The sequence below is a fragment of the Uloborus diversus genome, chromosome 4 (assembly GCF_026930045.1).
Source record: "Uloborus diversus isolate 005 chromosome 4, Udiv.v.3.1, whole genome shotgun sequence".
NCBI lineage: Eukaryota > Metazoa > Arthropoda > Arachnida > Araneae > Uloboridae > Uloborus > Uloborus diversus.
This window is the reverse complement of record NC_072734.1, coordinates 171,091,297-171,112,717: the sequence shown is the minus strand read 5'-3', so window position 1 is coordinate 171,112,717 and position 21,421 is coordinate 171,091,297. Positions and strand designations below refer to the sequence as shown.

General features: G+C 32.5%; 1 protein-coding gene across 1 annotated transcript in view; it reads right to left on the bottom strand.

Annotated features, from left to right (window-relative positions):
- The window catches only part of LOC129220204 (alkylglycerol monooxygenase-like), an 87,127-nt gene extending 76,712 nt beyond the window's left edge, over positions 1 to 10,415 (bottom strand). The window contains exon 1 of the mRNA XM_054854568.1: positions 10,229 to 10,415. Coding sequence (XP_054710543.1) covers positions 10,229 to 10,339 — 111 coding nt within the window. The 5' untranslated portion in view covers positions 10,340 to 10,415. The remainder of the gene's footprint in view (positions 1 to 10,228) is intronic.
- Between the last annotated feature and the right edge of the window lie 11,006 nt (positions 10,416 to 21,421).

Here is a 21,421-nt window from a genome sequence, read left to right as displayed (position 1 = left end):
CTATTTTCATAATGTAGCAACTAAAACTACTATTCTCATAATGTAGCAACTACAACTACAAACTACTTTTGAAAAGTAGTCGCTACTTCGCTACTTTTTAAAAAATAAATAAATGAAAAGAATACACATATACACAGTTTGAGGATTGAACGAAAAAATTTAAAAAACTAGTTTAGATTAATAAACTGGCTCATTTGAACATGGAATATTACAAAGATTTATTTATTGTTTCATTCCTTTACCGAGCCAATTTGTCATTCCAAACATTTTTTACGATTCTTACGAATATTCGCTGCAAGAAAGGATTTAAAAAGTTGCAGGAATTCAACTTTCAAGTTTTTAATCCTTTCCTGACAGTGAATATTTCATTGAAGAAGTGCACCTCGGCTACTTGAAAATGTAAATTAGACGCAGTCATAATTTGATTAAAATTTTATATAGACATACAAAGATGTACATAATAATTGATTTAGATGGTGAAAAACATCTGTTAAACAAAAGAGAAAAACTTTAATTTTCGTTATAGGAGTTAATTTTACAGACACTTGTATTTTGTAGGAACTAGTTAATTGATTTTGAGTTTCAAGCTAGGGGTTCTGTCTTGGACACCATCTCCTTTCTTACGTTACTGATAAAATGAAATAAGAGCATTTTTCAATTTTAGCAAATGATCTCGAAAACTTACAGTATTTAATAATTGACTTTCATTTTGTTGATCAGTAAAAAAGAAAAAATAAAGAAATTTTAAAAATATCTCAAAAAAATATCCAAAGCATTTATAATCAAATATTAATAAACATTCGAAATATGAAACATAACTAAGAATGCTTACTTTACCTTAATGTGCAAGTGTCGACTAGCGCGAAATGGCTAAATAGCGAACTTTTCGCGAGTAACGAATTTTGGAGCTAACGCAAATTCCTCACCCCGTAACACGAAAATTTTTGGAAGGGAATCGCAAGGCTTAACTATCACCTTCTTTATTGGGTACTAAATATTTGTTTCGTGAATGGACTTTCCTTTTAGCATCACTGAAAGCAAAAGTACCCCACACTGCACTAGTCGAAACATCGCTTTGTTAATTTACAAATCGCAACTCCGCATCTTTTTCACTCTAAATATGAAGTTGATGAAACATTATTTCACATAAGTGGGCTGTTTTTCTAAAGTTTTAAAAGGAATAATAGAAAGTTTCTGTCAACTAAAGAAATGTAAAGATTTTCAATATGCTTGAACAATTAAAAAGTGCGTAGAATATAATTAATCTATCTACTGTACAGTAGGGTGTATCGAAAAAAACTTCTTTACGAAATTCAATTTGTCAAATCGATAAGAAAGCTGCCCGACCCACATCTAACATAATTTTTTTTTACCCGAATCAAAAAATATTTAGGTATCCTGCACGAGGCTTAAAGTTTATAATTTTCTTCAAAAAATCATTTTTTTTCTAAAAAATTTTTTGAATAACAGAACAAAAGTTAAAAATTTTTCAAGTTAAAAATTGTGAGTAATAAAGACAGGAATATTAACGTCAAATAAAAGGTTTTGCTCTCATGCGGCATTTAGGTTCCTGCATAGTACGCAGAAGTAAGGATTTTTTAAAGTTCTAGTTAGAATTTTTTATGTAAATGTATTAGCTCTAAAAATTTTTTTTTGCAAATGTTGGTTTAATAATTCTTTTGCTAATAAAGATTTTTTGATACATTTCTTTATGTTTTAGTGATAAAAATTATTTGAATTTATTTTCTCATTATATTGTAAGATTAGTTTCATAAAGTTCAAAAAAAAAAAGAAGGTTATAAAATATTCTTGCAAACATAGTTTTCATTTTATTTACATGGAAGTTTGTTATTACAAGAATTAAATATAAATAACTAAACACCAAAACATATGTAGAACATTATGCGTATTATCATATTACACACACACATCAAGCTTTTTCCATTCTACTGTTTTTCAACAACTCTAATAGGATGCGTGAGTTTTGCTAGAGGCTTTTTCAGTACACCATTTGTACAGTACTGCAAAGTCACATAATAATAAGCAACTATCGTTTGGTATACAAAAGTGTACCCTTCGCTTCGTATGGGATGAGATGGGAAGGGAATTTTTCCCCAAAAGTAATGCGATTGATGAAAACGCGGGCTATGGCTCCACAACAGTTAGTTTTACAGAGTTTAAATAATTGTGGACTTTTAGCATAAGATCTCCACAAACCTCACGACCTTCTAATAATTTTTCTTTTCTTATGGGAGTCATGCTTGGGTTTTACTCAAGAACTGCAAAATTTGGACGAATATAATGTCTTTGATTTCTGTGCTGCTGTATCCAATTTCACTACAATAACGTTGGTCGTTGTATCACTGTATTTGATTCATTGCAGCAGTGAGTGAACGCTTATTGGTTTCACCAAGTCACAGTCTCAGTAAAAGTTTTTATATAACTTCGCTAATTTTACCTCTCTCTTAAAAAAGACATTCAAAAACTTGAGCCGCTTAACGTACTGCGAGTCATCCTGTGTTTCATCAAAGTTTCTGTCGCTCTTTGCCGAATATTGCAGATTAGTCAGCTAATTCATCCGAAATAACTTTCAAAGTACCACCCACATCTATAATATCAGCTTCACGGTGACAAAAGTATTAGCAGACACTTTCTACATTACATTAACTTTCTACATTAATAATAATGATATATTTTTCAATGCTTTCTTCTTCAGAGAAAAATATTGTGCACTTTTATTAAGTTAAAGGTTTTGAGTGTTTTCCTAAGCTTACTGAAGCGTTCCAACATTGTATTTTAACTACTCCAGCCAGTTTTTCAATCTGTACTGCACTTTCTTAATTTTTTTCTAAAGCGGAAATTTCTTTGTTTTAAATTTTAGTGAAGGTTTTCGAAAACGTTTAAATTTTCATTTTCTATGCATTTTCTCAATGGGGTTGTTTCCTTCAGTCAAAAGTAGTTCTTCTAGTCACTGAAATTGATAGAATAAGCAAAAAAAAAACATGGACCCAGAAAATTCTTCCATTTTCCCAACAGTTATTTTTTAATTATTTTTTCAAAATGTCAGATCTTTCAAACAAGGCGTGGTCTTGATGACGTCACAAATGATGCATTTTGCCGCATCTTTCTACCGCGTTTCCACGTTATGATAACAAGAAGCAAATTACAATTGCTCTCTACGCTTGCTATCAACCATATCGTTGCCAATACACGTGAGTAAAGATGCGAATTAAATATTTTGCTCTGTGAATGGCAACACAGAATGGCATTTCGTCATTTGTGATGTCATCGGCAAGAAATATAAACAATGAAAGCGCGACGATTTAAGTAATTTCTTTTAAAGATTAAACTTAAACAAATTATTTGAAAAATGGTTAGATCCTGTGTTTTTAAGCATGTTTTCTCAGAAAAAAATACTTTTAAAATTTTGGAAACGACCCCATTACTGAACGTATGAAACTGAAACCTCCAAATGAGATTACGAATTCCTTTTTATCGTTCATCATATGAAACACTAAGTTTTTCTCGCTCTTCTTGCAGGCGTATGACGAAGGTGATTCGAACTTCAAATGATGCTTGTGAAAATATTCGTTTTATGAGCGTCAAAGTTGGAAAACGTTTGCATAGAACATCTTTGCAGGATTGAAATCTTGCTAGATTTTGTTCTCAATCCAGCGGGATTAATCCCGCAAAATATCGTGCGAAATCTCGCAAGATTCGGGATTGGGATTGGAAACCCTATTTCTGACCAAGCCACATGGCCTTGTAAAATGCTTTTTTTTTTTTTTTTGTGTGTGTGTGTGTGAAAATCATGGAAGTTTAGAATAAATGCAGGAGACCTGCATATTATTTATGATAGTTTTTCCCCCTTACTTTTTTCTCTGACTTTACTATGTACATTTTTCGTTTAACATTTTTAACCGACTTCAAAAAGGAGGCGGTTATCAGTTCATACCGTATGTATGTTTTTTTTTTGTTTGTCCACTCATAGCGTCTCACCTAGTGAACCGATTTTGATGATTCTTTTTTTAATGGATAGAGGATGGCTCAACTTAGGTCCCATTACTTTTTTTGACCATATTTGTTCTTTAGAAAAAAAGTTATGGGCAAAAAACAGTAAATTTCCCTATTAAATGATTAAAATGATATTGTAGCGAAGTTCGCACGTTTCATCCGTGGATAACGGTGGCTCAGTGGTAGAATTCTCGTCTCCCACACGCGCAACCAGGGTTCAAATCCCGACTAGGACAAAGTGAATTTTACTAAAATTTCGTTTCTACTGTTTCCCGAATTTTCTCGAATGTTCTATTAATTTCTGTATCTTTTCAAGTCTGGAAAGTTCCAGCACTTTTTCAAGTTGTATATAAGGAGATGTAACGTTCATTCGTGGTTCTGAATAAAGATCTCGAGTTGAGACTAACGAGTATTCGCTTCATTTGGCTTTCACATTGCCTTCGCTATCTATTGCCTGCTATCTTCATCTACGCGACAATATGAAACTCATTGTTATAAAAGTTTGGTGCCATATAACTGTAACATTAATAGTAATTGTAATGATAATTTTGAATAAAGGCTTTTCTAAAGTAATACAGTGATATAGAGCCGCACTTCTTACTAGGTAACTTCTTACTTTTACTGAAATATCTACATTTACACTAAAAAGAATGAAATAAAAAAATTTTGAAAAAAAAAAAAAAAAAAAAAAATAGAACCGACTTCAAAATTGCTCTAAAAAGTGAAAAATAATTTTATTCTTTAAACACCATCGATAATTCTTTTAAACATAATTTTTGAAGTTGGCGCAAAAACAAAAAGTAAAATCCATTGTAACCATGCTTCGTTCATATTTTTATCAAAAAATCATCCAAACTTAGGAACGAAACATTTATACCGTTACTCAAATATGCTGTCATCAATGCGTAGTGCATGTGGTAGTGAAGAAACTGGACGTGGTTAAATTTATAACTTGTAGTTGAGTTATGGCTGTGAATGATTTTATCGATCGTTTTTGCGCCAACTTCAAAAATTATGTTTAAAAGTATTATCGATGGTGTTTAAAGAATAAAATTATTTTTCACTTTTTAGAGCAATTTTGAAGTCGGTTCTATTTTTTTTTCAAAATTTTTTTATATTTTCTGTTATTCAAAAAAAAAAAAAAAAAAGAAAAAGGAAAAAAAAATTGATTTTTTTGAAGAAAGTTATTTTAGGCCTCGTGCGGGACGCCGAAATGTTATTGGATTCGGAAATTTTTTTTTTATGTAATATGAGGGTCGGTAGAGACAACTTTTTATCAACTTGACAAATTGAATTTCGGAAAAAAAAATTTTCGATACACCTTACTATACATTGCTATTGTAGTGCTGCATTTTATTATTGCTACACAATATACGTACCGTATTTTTTCATTTTATGCCATTCTCTCCCATTATTTTTGAGCACCATAACCGTATTTTTATTCAATAACACAGCCTTTTTTTTAAATACAGTAAAATTTTAGTTCTCTACGTTTATATTCGGAAAAATGAAGTTAAGAAATGGGTTAAAATAGTTTGTGAGGGGTGTTTACAAATGTCTAAAATAATTGGTATGTTCATTTAAAAAAATCGTATAGATACACTTTTCCTCAACGCGAAATTTCTGTCTAAGTGGGGAGTCTTGGAACGCATGCTCTACTGAAGAAAAATGTTGGAGAAATGTGAGCATTTCGATGCCAAACAAACTAATGGCGTCTAACAGACGGAACATAATGAGGCAGTGAGAAGCAAAAGGGATGCAAGTAGTAAAATTAAAAAATTGGAGATAACCAGTACAAATGGTTGGTGAACCTCTCCTCTGTCTTGGGGCAAGAGATTGTACTAGCAGCCCGGGTAGGTGCTGCTGTATAGCATGATTTAGAAAACAATTTCAATGAAAGCCTACCTAGGATCTGATCTTTAAACGCGTTTTACTCGAAACTTAAAATAGTCCACTTGCATCCCTTTGCTTCTCACTGCCTCATATGGTGTCGAAATATGTCTGATGTCCGCTCGTATTTTTCAGTCTTTCGAATCCGATAGATGCAAGTTTTACTCGCATAAGACGTGCACCAGTCAGATTGTTTGAGAAACCTCGTTTTTGAGCAATCACGATTGCTTATTGCTTTCATTTGACTGTTTTTGGCGTCCTATCATTTTATTTTCCCACCGCCACCCTCCGCACCATCACCGTCGACCGGCTCCTCACGATGCTGCTCCTATAGCGAAAGCCGTCTCCAGGTTGTGTCCATGTCCTACACACTCGCGCATACATACACAACTACACACACACACACGCATACATACAGACACCTACACATACACACACACACATACACATACCCCCCACACACACATTCATACACACAACTACCCACACACTTATGCCAGCACACAGACACAAACACATGCCTACACACACATACCCCCTATACACAAACACACATACCCCCCACACACAAACACACATACCCCATACACACAAACACACACGCCTACATACACACACTCGTGATTGCGAAAAACATAATTTGAATTCAAGATGTCAAAATTCAAATTATTATTTTTTTAAATTTTTTTTTTTATTTTTGTTTACTTGAAAGTAGTTTTCAGAGATCGCTACAATTTTTTTGTCGCGAACTACTCGTTACTCTACTTTTTTTTTCAAAAGTAGTGCGCTACACTACAAACTACTAAAAATGTAGCTACTACAGTAGCATCACTACTTATAGCGCACTACTTCCAACCGCTAGTTTCGGCGTTACAAAGAATGCTTTTTTCAATGCAAAGAAATGAGTTTATGGATGAAAAGACTGCTTTTTGACGTTATTTCTTATTTTACATCTTATTTTAGTATGTACAGTGTTGCTGTAAATGAATGTCATTGCTTGTTGAACATCTCGGTCCAAGTAAGCTGTTAAAGTATCTTCGCACAGGGAAGGATAAAAGCGCGCAAAGATACAATCATTATTTTGCGATTCGCAGTTCATTTTCGCCATTTTTTTTTCTTCTGAAATTCTGAAAGCGATTCGGATAATCAACTATTCGACTAGTTGGAATTCGGATTGTTGGGGCTCTACTTTTCTTGCAGCAAATTAATAAGTGAAAATGTGAAAGAAAAATTGTAAAATTAACTTCAGTAAAATAAGTTATCAATTTTCCCGTATTTTTCAGTTGATCAATATTCGTTTTTGATAGTTTTTCACACTTATGAATTCTGCATATTCGTTCCTCTAGAATAAAAGAATAGAGCGACTAAGAAGTTTCAGCTGCGTCAAAATACGCATTTCTAAAATGGGATAGAAATGAACAGCAAATATTTTAATCGGTAATAAAGTTCGGACACGATCAGATTGATTACAGTTTTGCATAACTATTTGACCTTTAATGCACTAGACGTACATGGTTGAAGAAATAACTATGTGCTTGAAAAGTAGAAGAAAGTAGGATAACGTTGAAGGGCACAAATTTGCAGACATGTGTTTCCCTGTTTCAAGGAACTCATTTTTCAGTGGGAAAAAAAAAAAAAAAAAAAAAAAAAAACCTGAGCTTTTAGATGAAAAGACATAAAAGCTCCCCTTTTTGTATTCAAAAGAGCTTCCTTGAAACCCCGAAACAGGTGTCGGTATTTTCCTCAAGGAATTTGTGCCTTTTTACTTTTATTTTCTTTTGCATGACTGCAAGGGGTTCCAAATGAGAGTTTTCAAAATGGAAATACTGGATAGTGTAAAGTAGTGATATTTCGTCGCTGTGCCCAATTTCTCCTCTCTAAGTTTCTCTGGCTCGATACTAGGTGGCGCTATAGATGTTTTTTTTTTCGTTAGAAATCAAGAACACTGTTTATTTGTGGAAGTTTGATGAGTCTAGTTGGCTAAGTTAACGTTTGGGAATACTTATTCTCATTTTCGAAAACGTTAGTTATGGTGATACTGTATCTAAATGTTCTTTTTGATAAATTAGAATGTATTTATTTACTTGTATTAAGCATATTTATTTAGGGTAAGCAATAAACTGAATGATCTGAGCGTTTTGCCCCAAACCCCAAAATATAAAAAGAAAAATAAATTACTGATTGAACCAAACATAAACCCAAATAAACCAGTGTCAACAGCTTTCCTTAAGCTGCAAATGAAAAATGCGTGTAAGCTATGTAAAAAATAGAAATAAAAATTTGAAAATCACGAAAAACAAATTTTTGTCACGCTCCAATTAACCGTTGTCTGATGACGCAAAATTTCATCGGTTACCTTTAATCTTATTCATTTTTTAAAATTTTAATTGACATTGGGATATCTTCCGTATATATACACAAAGGGGAAAAGGGGGCACTTGTGAACAGAATATGTTTTATTAAGGTAACTTTAAGCAAATAATCTTGAAAATTCTCAATGGCAGTACCAGTCCTAACTTTTGTCCAAACTTTTAAAGCAATGAGCCAGTTTATGTTTCTGTGGTGATAACTTCTTGGTTTTAGCAGGGATTGTAAACAGTTTTATCACTGTCCTCCTCACGTGAGAAAAATATTTTAAACTGACTAATAAGATCAATTTAATTATTACAAACCATTATATAGACATTCAAGAAAATTTATGACGATGTTTAATTTTTTTTTTTTTGTTAAATTAAAAATTCTTTATTTTTGCAAGTTAGTTCTAAGGTAGATGACGGGGCTCCTAAATTTGATAGTGAGAAGAGTTATATATTGGCGAAAAAATAATTTCTAAATGACATAGTAACTGTACAATTTAAACTAACACAGTATAGGTTGCAAACCCTTTAATATAATTGGTATACGTATATGTTTCATATTGAAGAATTTTTCATTAAAATATAAAACTTGTCCTGCATTTTTAATCGTGTTCATATGTGCCTCAGGCCTGTTCACACGTTCCCTCCTATAGAGGCACATGTGAACAATGGAAGAAATTTTTTAAAAATACCATACCAGGGGGGGGGGGAGAACGGCTGTTTAGTCACAGGGACTGTTTTTCGCTGAGAGATTGATAATATTTTTTGAAAAATGAAGAAATGAGGAAAAATGTTCGCGTGTGCCCATTTCTTTTTACATGTTAATGTGAAAGGCCGGAATTTGGTAAATGACAACATTGACATGGCAAAACAATAGGCGAAAGACCCGAGTACTTCCAGTGAATCACTGGTGCATTGACATTCACCAATTTAAGTCTTTCACTGTTTTCTCTCTCTCTCTCTGTATATATAGTATATATGTATGTATGTGTATACTTTATATATATAAATATATATATGTATATATATATATATATATATATATATATATATATATATATATATATATATATATATATATATATATATATATATATATATATATATATATATATAAATTTAAGCATTTTATTTTTATTTCATCTGGAACAAATTTCGGAACCTCTTTGTTCTCTAATATATACAATCTTTATACATAAATGGCTACTTTTGTATGTATGTCCGTCCGAGGTAATCTTCAAAACTACTGGACCGATTTTAACAATTTTTTCACCATAGATAGCTACATTATCAGGGAGCAACTTAGGCTATAATTTATTCCTAAAAAACTTAGTTTAAAAACGTTATGATGGAGAACAGTAAATGTCATGTAATTTTCCCATTAAATGATTAAATATAAAACCCATTGTTGCGAATATTCGTTGCCTTACAACAGCAATATTAAAAGTGATCATAATGAAAATTTTGAATTAAGGCTTCTCCTGAGCGAACATGAATTTAAAGTCATTTAAACATTTGGAGACTCTACTTTTTGCACACTTAGGGAAACATAGTAAAGTAGTTTTTTTTTCTTTTTGTATGTGTGTACTATTTAATTAAACAAAACGCACGGTTTTTCTAGTGATCTTTGTTTTTGTTAGTTTATATTTTCGAAATTCTTCAAATTTTTATTTGCTTCAATTCGTGCTTTCGTTTCTAAATGAATATTCGTTCGTTCTTCATACTTATTGCTATTTTACTTTTATGGGCAAGGAAGAAGCTCGATTTTTAATCACGTCGAAGCGGTGTGATTTGAGTTCTTTCAGTTAAAACAGAAAACGAATGAAAGTAGCGATTGTTTCTCACAATTATTACTGACCCAGACAACGCCGGGTAATTTTGTTAAGTTTATCCATAAATGTCGAGCCATTATTAATCAACGCACTTATACATCCCGCTCTACAAGAAAATAGAAATCATAAATTTACCTCCGCATAATAGTCCTTAACATCTTCGATTTTCTCGTAAGTGTGTTCGCGGGGGTCCATCACGTAGAACAACCACCCGAACCGCTTCACTTGTTCTTTAATTATCTCCATGGCTGTTAATACCTCCTCTCGGTGCTCCGTTGTTAGTGCGAGCCCTGTCACCGTCTTCTAATCTGGATCCAGAACGTTAGAGAGTCGAAGAGGGAATTCTCATTTCTTTTTCAACGAACCGCGGGAGACGGGTTCCGGGAGAGCGCATGCGCGGACGTTTCTGGTTTGTCTCCTTTCCTTTTGTTTGGCTTTCATTTTCTTCGCAACAATGTTTGGAAACAAGGTTGGTCCGAAAGGCTATGACGCGAGACTTTCTCACTGGGAGAAAGCGAAACTGCGGGAAGTTCGGTTTCGCTCTTGCAACACCGGTCGGCGGATGGTGTTTTCTAATTTGGGAATTACCTGGGGATGGTCGAGATTGGTAACTGGAAATCGAAGTTTTTTTTGAGCAATTATGATTACTTATTGCTTTCATTTGACTAATTTGATGTCCTATGATTTTATTCCCCCCCCCCCCCCCGCCACCCTCTGCAGCATCACCGTCGACCGGCTCCTCACGATGCTGCTCCTATAGTGAAAGCCGTCTCCAGGTTGCATCCATATCCTACACACAAGCGCATACGTACACAACTACACACGCAGACAAACACATACACACTCATACACAAACACATACACACACACAAACACATACACACTTATACACAAGCACATACACACACAAACACATACAGACACCTACACATACACACACACAAATAAACACAACTACCCACACATTCATGCCTGCACACAGACACAAACACATATGCCTACACATACCCCGCCCCCACTCAAACAAACACACAACTACCCACACACTCATGCCTATACACAGACACACACACATGCCTACACACACATACACATACCGCCCCCACACACAAACACACACACACACTCGTGATTGCGAAAAACATAATTTGAACTCAAGATGACAAAACTCAAATTAATTTTCCTTTTTTTTTTTTCACTGCATGGAAGAAATTTTATGAGTGTTGAATGAAAAACTGTGATGATTCAAAGAAAATATATTAGAACCTCTCAGGAAGGGATCGGACAATTTGTCCCTTAATTAGAGGTGTTCCTTCTTCGGAGGTAGAAAAATTGAGGCACGCTGTGTTAACTCAGTATAATTTTATACTAAACGTAAACTGAAAAACTCGGTGAAACTACATTCAATGAAAGTGTAGTTTCACCGAGAATTGATAAACATCAAATTGAACATCATGGAAATGGCTGCTTGATTACTACGAATTACGCGATTTGCATTAATTTCTAACATTTAAGCTTAATAGGCTTATTAGCATTTTATACCTTTTTTCATTCGCCATTAGACGGTGGCTGCAGTGCTCCCTATAGTTTATTGGAGTTGCGAATAACGAAATCTTTTACTTAAAGAATCACACATTCATTTGTAATTTGTTAAGCAATATAATTTTAATAATTACCCCTTTAAATTATTATTTTTAATAAAATATATGAGGCGTCATGCACAGGTCAAAATTATCATTTTTCCATGGAATGGCCCGTTTTGTACTTGGTTGTCGAATCATTGTCTTCGGAGCTAACTACACATAAAATTAATTCGCAACTCCAGCGCTCGAATACGCTACCTTGCGGTGATTTATAAAATTAAAGAAAAAAGGTAAAATATTGCGTTCCATGTGTGTCTGTTGGTAAACATAGCAGTTTGTTATGAGTGTTTATTAACGCGTTCGATGTGTCTTAGATTGTTTTCAGAAAATAGAAGTTGTTTCGTCCCGTAATGGTACTCTCGAGCTTCTCAAAATAATGTTAGTTTTCATTATTTCCCTCTAAAAAGTGAGATCATTGTCGTAAATAGCGAAAACGTAAACACAAGAAAACACTGGATTAACAAACTTCGCATTAGCATAAATTTCTCGGCTGTTCGATTCATTTTTTTTTTTTTTTTTTTGAAAGAGGCTAACGTTATATCAGGTAAATTTGTTTTTATTGTTTTGTGTGAATTTGTAAGAATATGGAGTTTTTTTAATCTTAAGCTCGAAAGAAGGATTTGATAACATTAGCAAAAGAATTAGAGCTTTCATCTCCGCCTAGTTTAAAAATAATTAATTTAACCAACCTAATTTTAATGCAGCATTTAGTTGGAATGGACAGTTTGCAAAATATGTTCTTGAGTATATTATCGTAGAACGAAATGAAAAATGTTTAACGCTGCGAATTTTCATCGTCAAAATAGTGGGATTATAGTTTAGGGTAATAGTTTTAGTGTATTGTGTGAGTAAAGAACCCTTGGCGAGATTTCGCATGTCAGTTGTAAAACCATTTTTATTTTTCATTATGTATGGAATAAAATGGTAGAAAGATTACAGAACTCGATAATTTAAAGAAATAATGTAAGATCAGTTAAAAAGAAAACTACCACCATGTATCCGAGAGAATTTTATTGATGATTCGCGACAGAATTAAATCATAATTCAGAAATTAGAAGCATACGAAGCAGAAAAAATTAAAATTAACCGATTCGGCAATTTGAGAAATAACTCAGCTACAAACGTAAAACAATTAGCGCTAGCCAAACAAGACAAAAAAGGATCATCTTCCTCTTTTGATAACAATGGTTAACGAAGATTTTGTTACATGAAAAATTTATAGTGTGCTTATGGCCACAATGAAAATGTAGTTCCATCAAGAATTGATAAATATCGAATTCAACGTCGTGGAAATGGCTACATAGAACCACGAACTACGTGATTTGCATTAATTTCTAACGTTTAGTAATGCTTCTTGAATTCTCATTTCTTTCTACGTGGGCCAGAATTACCACAAGACTTTAAAAGATAATTTAAAAGGAATAACACAAAAAAGTCATGCATACAAACAAAAATTACTACGCTTATTAGCATTTTCTACGCTACGGTGCGGCGTGTGTTTGTTTTACCTTTTATCATCCGCCATTAAACGGTGGCTGCAATGCCCCCTATAATTTGTTGGAGTTGCGAATTGATCAGCCGATGTATTTTTTTTTTAAATTCCAAAGAAATAAATTTTCAATTATCTCAAAGTTTATATTTTTTTCTTTGAAATTGGCAACATAGTATGTTTTGTCTTTTGTCATTTCCATTTTTAGATCTTCGATACTTTTGTAAAATTTTGTATCGTGGAATGTTTTTAACTCTTTTTGTGGTTTATTTTAATCAGATTTCACATTTATTGCGTTATTTTAACTGTAGTTCTATTATTTAGTTTTTTAAATATTTTAAGTTGAACATATATTTAGTAATTTAAAAATTAGTTATTCCAAGTATTTTGGATTATTGCTTTGGATTCTTTTTGCAGTAAGTACTTTTTCCTTCATGTGTTACTGTTCCATGATTAAATTCAGAATTAATGATCATCTTTGAAACTAATCCAAAAAGATTGACTTAAAATTTGAAGTTACAATAGAGTTTTCCGATTGGAGCCTTTACTATGGAACTAAAATTTTAAATTTTAATTGAAATTTTACTGCATTTAACGGCGTTTTCTGTTTTATTGACAGATTAGTTCAAGCTTTTATGCAATTATAAATCCACCTTTTAATGTTGTTTAATTTGTTTAAAAATGTATGTTACATTTTAACGTGACTTTTAAAGTTCCTAATGGTCTGCTTCGTGCATTTAGTGAAGTTATTTAAATTTTAACGGAGCTTTTAATGCTGACTCACTTATTTAGAACAATATTTTTACATATTGACAGAACTTTTGAACTACTTGATGGTTTTCTTCGATTTATTCGACGAATTATTTCAAACTTTAACGGAACTTTTATTTATTTATTTACTTTTATTTACTTGACTTATGATTTTAAGTTCTAATGTATTTTTAGCGGGGCTCTTGTTATTGTTTAATTTAGTTAGAACTTTACTTTAGCTTTTAACATGCTGAATGGTTTCTTCTATTTACTTATCGAATTCTTTCAAATTTTTATGATTTACCTTTTAATGATGTTTACTTTAGTTTTAAAATAATGTGCATTTCAATGAAATATATAATGTTTCTTTGGTTTGTCCACCAGTTTCGCCGACAGTTCAAATTTACTCTTTCGCGAAACTTGAAGGGGCTGGTGGGGGATCTAAATATGTTTTGATTTCGAAAATATTTTTTACACGAAAATTTGATGCCAATGCACAATTTTTTTCACCACAGGCGAATTCGATTTTTCAAAATAAATAAATAAATAAATAAATAAAAATAATTAAAAATAAAATAAAATCGACCCACCCTAATGGACACCCCTGACGAAATCGCACAACGACTATCGGATTTTTTGCAATGAGTTTTTGTAAAAAGATCTTCACAATGCTTGAGCTCATCACTTGAAGGCTTTTCACTATCTGGAGTATGTTTTTTTATCCTAATATGTTTTTTATCTTATTGTCAAAAGGAATCGTACTTTTTAGTTAAAAAATTAGTGGTTGTCATGATTGGATTAACTTTATTTAAATTTGGAATGGAACCACTAACAATGTGACCCAAAACTGTTTCTTGTTAAAATACTTCCTTTGATTTTGACTTAAATTATGAATGCGATTGTTTCCTTCAGTCACTACTACTTTTAGTCACTGAAATTGATAGAATAAGCAAAAAAAAAGGGGGGGGGGAATGGAGTCAGAAAAAGCTTTTGTTTTCCCAACAGTTATATTTATTTATTTATTTTTTAAATATCCAATTTTGGAAATAAGGCGTGGTCTTTAGGACGTCACATGTAATGTACTTCGTCCCGCTACTCCATTAACGCACTGAATTTTTATGCATTATTTTTAAAAAAAGGGTTGCCATTAACATTAAAATTAATAATACTGATAGCAATTATAGTGAAAATTTTGAATGAAGGCTTTTCTGAAGCAAACATAAAATTCATTACTATCAATTTGCTAGAATATTTTTATCTTTATCTAATGCCAATATATTACGATCTGTGCTAATGGCATCACATAATAGCATTTCATCACTTGTGGTGTCGTGATTGGAAGAGAAAACAATGAAATTGAATCTGCGCATCGATTAAAATATTTTTTAAAAAATATAAAGCTCTGTCAAATTAGCTAAAAAAATGGTTAAATCCTATGTTTTGAAGCATGCTCTTTCAGAAAAAAAATACTTTTAAAATTTCGGAAACAACCCAATTACAGTATAAAAGATAAATTCGCAGACTATCACTATCAAGCAATGAATGTCCGCGCAATCAAACCAGTTAGGATCAGCAAGAGTTACATTAGAAGGAATACGGAAAAAACGAAAGTAAATTTCTGTTGATGGACGACATTTAATAATTTCTGAAGTAATTAAATTATTTTTTAATTACTTCAGTTTTTGTATTTGGTTTAAAACTACCGTGAGAGCTAAAAGAAAAGCTTTAACCTCTTCTAAAGCTTTAAAGAAGAAGGTTAAAGCTTTAACCTTCTAAACTCTGAGGTTTCTCAGACCTTAGAAATGAACTATTTCAGCGAGAAATCTGTGTACGTTTTTTCTTGAATAATCCAAGAGTGTCAGCAGATAAAAAGTGTTTTATCACTGGCACAGTCAAAAACAGCGTTTCTTAATTGCTTTGATTAGTCGAACCCTTTTTAATGCTCACTTTTTTCGTGGAACCCCTGGTGTTTCAATAGTTTGCAGTGACGTAGCCAGTATTCTGTTTCGGAGAGTGCCCAGGTTCTTATCTCAAAGAAACTATCACATTAACTATTTGTCTAACAAATCGCTAAATAAATGTACATAATTATAGATCCATTTAACTATTGATAATTGCTAATTATTTCTTTTTGTAAAGTTACCTGTACATTCCTATTTGTGATTCTGAGAAATACTCAGAATTTTTAAAAAGGATAAATAACCTAAGAATTTATGCATGAGTTATATGATTAAAATATCTTAATTTCTTAATTTGGAAAAAATACTGATGTGTTTTACCTACAAAAGTGTTAATAATTCACTTAAATTTACGCAGAGAAAGTTTTTGATCCTTAAAGTTAAAAATGTTTAAATATCTCTTATTTTTAATTTATTATTTTTTTTATTTACAAATTACAGGGGTGATTGTGTTCCGGTATTTTACCGAATTTCCGGTATTTTCGGACGTATTTCCGGTGTTTTTATGTCCGAAAATACCGGAATTATGTTTTTTTTTGTTATGCTTTTATCTCCCTACCTCCGCAACTTTTTAAAAATTATATAATACTTATCAAATATACCTGCAAGAGCCTTAAGATGGACACCTATCCCTTAAGATGGACAAATGTCAAGATAATTTTGAATAACACCAGCCCAAAAGTAACTTTGTAACCCATTAAAATTTTAATCAAATGTACACACACTATTTTGACTCTGACTATTGAACTATTTAATACTATGGCATAGGTGCACTTAAGTAATAGGGGCCAAAGATTACCCCCCCCCCCGTTTCTCGCTTCGAAACTTTCGGGTATTTTTTGATGAACTCACAATCACCCCTGAAATTAGAGTTTTACGTCACTGTGTGTTCCATCAGATAGAACTACAGTTGTTGTATAGGGGCCTTACACAGAGCTAAACCATTTAGACCCTCGTCCCCAGTACTCCTCCTTGAATTGGTCCTCACTCGTTAAATGCTGAAATTGTCCTTTAAACTGCTACCATAAATACTGGGAGAGTGGCTAGTATCAAGGGCAAAATATTTGAAATTGATGTCAAAAATCATAATTTATGGCAATATTTGGTAATGTTGTAGAAGAGGGATTTTGGGGTGCTTTCCCGAAATTTCTTCAACATTGAAGCCCCTTTTTAAACTATTTTTGGCGATATGAGGTAGCCAATAGCTTCTTCCGAAACTTTTTCAAAATTGAAGATTTTAAAACGCAATTTTAAGCTATCTTTGGAGACATTAGGTGAAAAGTAGGCGTTTTGGGATTGATCTCGAAAAAAATTCGAAGTTAAAACCTTAACGGCATCATTTCATGCAATTTTTGGTAGCAAAAAAATTACATTATTTTTGTTCTGTATAATTGTTCTCATAGTGGCTAACTAAGATGGGTAATGATGCTTAGATTAGATGCGAAAGCATCAGTAAATGCATTTTTGAAAAGGCGTTATTTTTGTCGATTTTTTAAGTGCTAAATTTGAAAGGTGTGAAAAGAAAATGTTATGGAACCCCTGAGAGAGCTCCGTGTAACCCTGGGGTTCAGCGGAACACAATTTAAAAAACGCTGGTCTAACATACAACGAGGTGGTATTTTCTTACCTTGTTTATTTGCAATGAATGTTACGAATATTACGTATGAATTAATTAAACCACTTTTTGTTTCATAGTTGAAAGAAGCGAGTTCGCAACTTCGGTTGATTCATTTACTGAATCTTTTTCTTCCTCCTTTGGCATAAAAGTTTTTCGACTCGCATTCGAAAAACTTACAAAGAGCCTACGCATTTTTATTGCGCGAAAAACATTTTTAACAGCGGAATTCAGATCTGCAAATAGAATCAATGGTATTACTCAAGCAGCGAGAACATACATTACATATTATATGTGTTACAAATTCGATAAGCTCCGATACGCTCGACTTGGCCTTGAACTTGGGACAGCGGTATAATTTATGTATCTGAGCACACTTGCATATATTATTGCTACAAGAGTTTGGGATTTGTAACTAAAATTCGATTTTTACTTGGATATATTATTGTTACTAGATTTTTGATTTGGTAACCGAAATTCGATTTTTGCTTGTAAGGAAACAGTTGTTCACTTGTTGAAAAATAATTTTTTTTAGTTCGTCTAAAATCCTAGCTTTCAGACTTCTAGATATTTATCAAGAGTGGGAATTTCTTTAGATTTAATTCACGTTTCAAATATTTTCTTGGATTCACGGTCTAATTTTTGACTTCAATAAACGTTACGTTCAATAAAAATGCAACACATAAATTACATCTTTCAAAATTAAATTTTGCAGTGAGCGAAATCTCTCTGACATGCTCAACAAGCAATCTTAATTGGTAGAAGTTTTCATGAACTTATAAAAAATTAATTGAGCTGGTTATATGTGCATCAACAATAGCACGTTCGTTCTCATAGTGCTTTAAAAAGCGAATAGTAAGTGTCTTGAGGACTTTCAATAAGCTTAGCATCGACTTTTAATGATGCTATGAAATATCGCCATTTGTCAGTATCTTTTTTACAGCTATTTTCAACAATAATAATAGTGAAGTGAGTTTTAAAATTTGATACGAATAATCTTCATACTTACCATTAAAGGTTCGTTGAGTAAGGGCAGAATTTTTAGCCTGCTTTTCCAGTAAAAAATCAGAGAAAGAAGAAAAAAAACTTGAAAGAAGGCTTAATGCATCTTAAAAATATCGCGAAAAAAAATCGTCAAAAATAAATAAAATAATTAAATAAATGTCGAAAAATTAAAAATAGGGTCTTTTCCAAGATTTTAAAAGTATTTTTTTCTGAAAGAGCATGCTTAGAAACATAGGATCTCACCATTTTTTAAATAATTTGTTTAAGTTTAATATTTTTAAAAAATTACATATATCGGTGCGCTTTCATTGTTTACATTTATTGCCGATGGCATCACAAATGTTGAAATGCCATTCTGTGTTGCCATTCACAGAGTAAAATATTTAATTTGCATCTTTACTCATGTGTATTGGCAACGATATGGTTGATAGCAAGCATAGAGCGTAATTTTAATTCGCCGCTTGATTATCATAACGTGGAAACGCGGTACAAAGATGCGGCAAAGTGCATCATTTGTGACGTCATCAAGACACGCTTTGTTTGAAAAATCGGACATTTAAAAAAATTAATTAAAAAATAACTGTTGGGAAAATGAAAGAATTTTCTGGGTCCATGTTATTATTATTATTATTATTATTTTGTTTTTTCCCCCCTTATTCTATCAATTTCAGTGACAAAAGTACTACTTTTGACTGAAGGAAACAACCCCATTGGAAAGTAGGGTTTTGGGATGAGGAGAAATGTATATCGATCTGTCCCCTCCCCCCTAATAACTTTTAAGTGAAAAGTCTAATTCGAACAACTTTTTTTTTGCTTTGTTCGAAAGATCTCGGTGCGGACACCTCATTCCCATACTTTTTTGAACAATTTTTGTTCAGTTTTAACAGTTCAAAAAAACTTAACATTAGCGCCTACGGGGAAATTCAAGGCAATCCCGAACTTAGAGGCGAGTTTGCTTCAAACAAACTTTGTGGGAAAAGGCTTTTGATGAAGAACCATGTATAGAAAATATCTTTTTGATTTGAACAATTTTCCGTTTAATTTTGAACATTTCAAATCCCTTAACATTAGTGCCTACGCGGAAACTGAAAATATATTCCAAACTTAAATGCGGATTTACTTCAAACAAATTTTGTTGAAAATTGCTCTTGATGACCTACTCCCGACTCGGAGAATTCGGGGACACTTGACTCCGACTCCTGTGCGCGGAAATTAGTCGGACGCCGTCACCCCGACTTCGACTCTGACTTCATAGCTCTATCAAAAATTTATACACGGAGGAAAAATAGCCGACTCCGACTCCTTCATCTCAAAATAAATCCGATTCCTACTTCACAAACATTGGCAGAGTTGCGGACTTTAAGGGAAAATGACCAACTCCAACTCTGAGTCTTAAAAATTAAAACTTTCTATTCCCGAATCTGACTCTTTTGTCCCAAAATAAGATTGACTCCGGCTCCGACTCTGCAACCATGGTATTTGCTGTGAAATAACTACTATTATTTGTTTTTATTTTCACTCTAAAGTTTTAATTTATGTACGTGTTTCGCGGAGAAATTCGGAGTCCTTTATATTTCTACATAAAGATATACGCACAAGTTTTTTTTTTTTTTTTTCGACAGTGAAAATTATTTCTTTAAGTTGATATTTTATTGCTTTCATTTATTTTTGAAAGTATATTAATTCATTTTTTAAATCATTTATTTATTTATTTTTTTGGCAATAGGGGAAAAATGATTTTTTAAAAAAATATGATTTTGATATTTTAATGAGATTATTAATTTTAATTCTTTTTTTTCCCTTCTTGAAAGCGGTTAAGATGTTTTTTTTTTTTAATGGAAAAAAATGTATTAACTGCTTTGTTTAAAAAGTGCTGCTACTTTATTTGTCCATTTATTTATATTTTACGCATCTAATTCTTCAGATAAGCGAGGCATATTTTATTTTTAGAAATCAGTTTAAAATATTTAAAAAATTATGTTTGAAATAATTTGTGATTTTAGCTAATTTTGAGAATATTGATCAGATATTAGGAGGTCGATATTGGTATACGGGAAAGTAGGCTCGTTTATTTCTGGACGGAAATTCTTGTTTACCTCTAATTCTTCACGTTCTTCAGCAATGACAAAGCATCATAGTAAGGGCGATACGTTCAAAAACCTAAAAAATCTCAATTAGAATATATTCAATATTCTCTCCAAATATAATTAAAAGTTTTTCTTTTCTTCTATACCTCAGAGCCAGACTAACGTAAATAAAAAAATTGGGATTTGACGTTCATTAGTGCATTGTATGTGGAATGTCATTTATCATAGAGTCCTAAGAACGTAATTCTAAAAAAAAAAAAAAGTCCTTTGTGTTCTTTTACCAGTGTTATTAAAAGAGCGCAAGTCGCATCCTTTACAAGCAACGGACAAATGTTTTCCCTCCCTCCTGTAAAGTAGCGATTTTGTGACTTACGTTAGTCTGACTCTGAGGTGTAGATTTATTGTCTGCAATAAAATACATGTGGCAGTAGTGAATAACTAACTAAAAATCGAGCGTTATGGGGAAAAACATTAAAAGTTATGTTGAAAACACGTTATTTCTGTTAAATTTCAAAACAATTTCATCATATGACGGGCTGCCGTGAGTCAAAGCGGGCCTCTTGTCACTGATTGTAGGGCTCACCTCCCCCTATAAAATTTATAAAATTTGTGCTAGTTGGACTCCAAGTCGGGTCCCCTCAAGAACCGGGCTCCTAGGCTAACATGGACTCTCGTTGACCCTGATCATATGGAGAAAAATTAAGTTTTCTGACCGGCATAGAAATTATAAATATGAGAAGAGAAATGAGGTAAGGTTTGTACATACACCCAAACCTGCTTT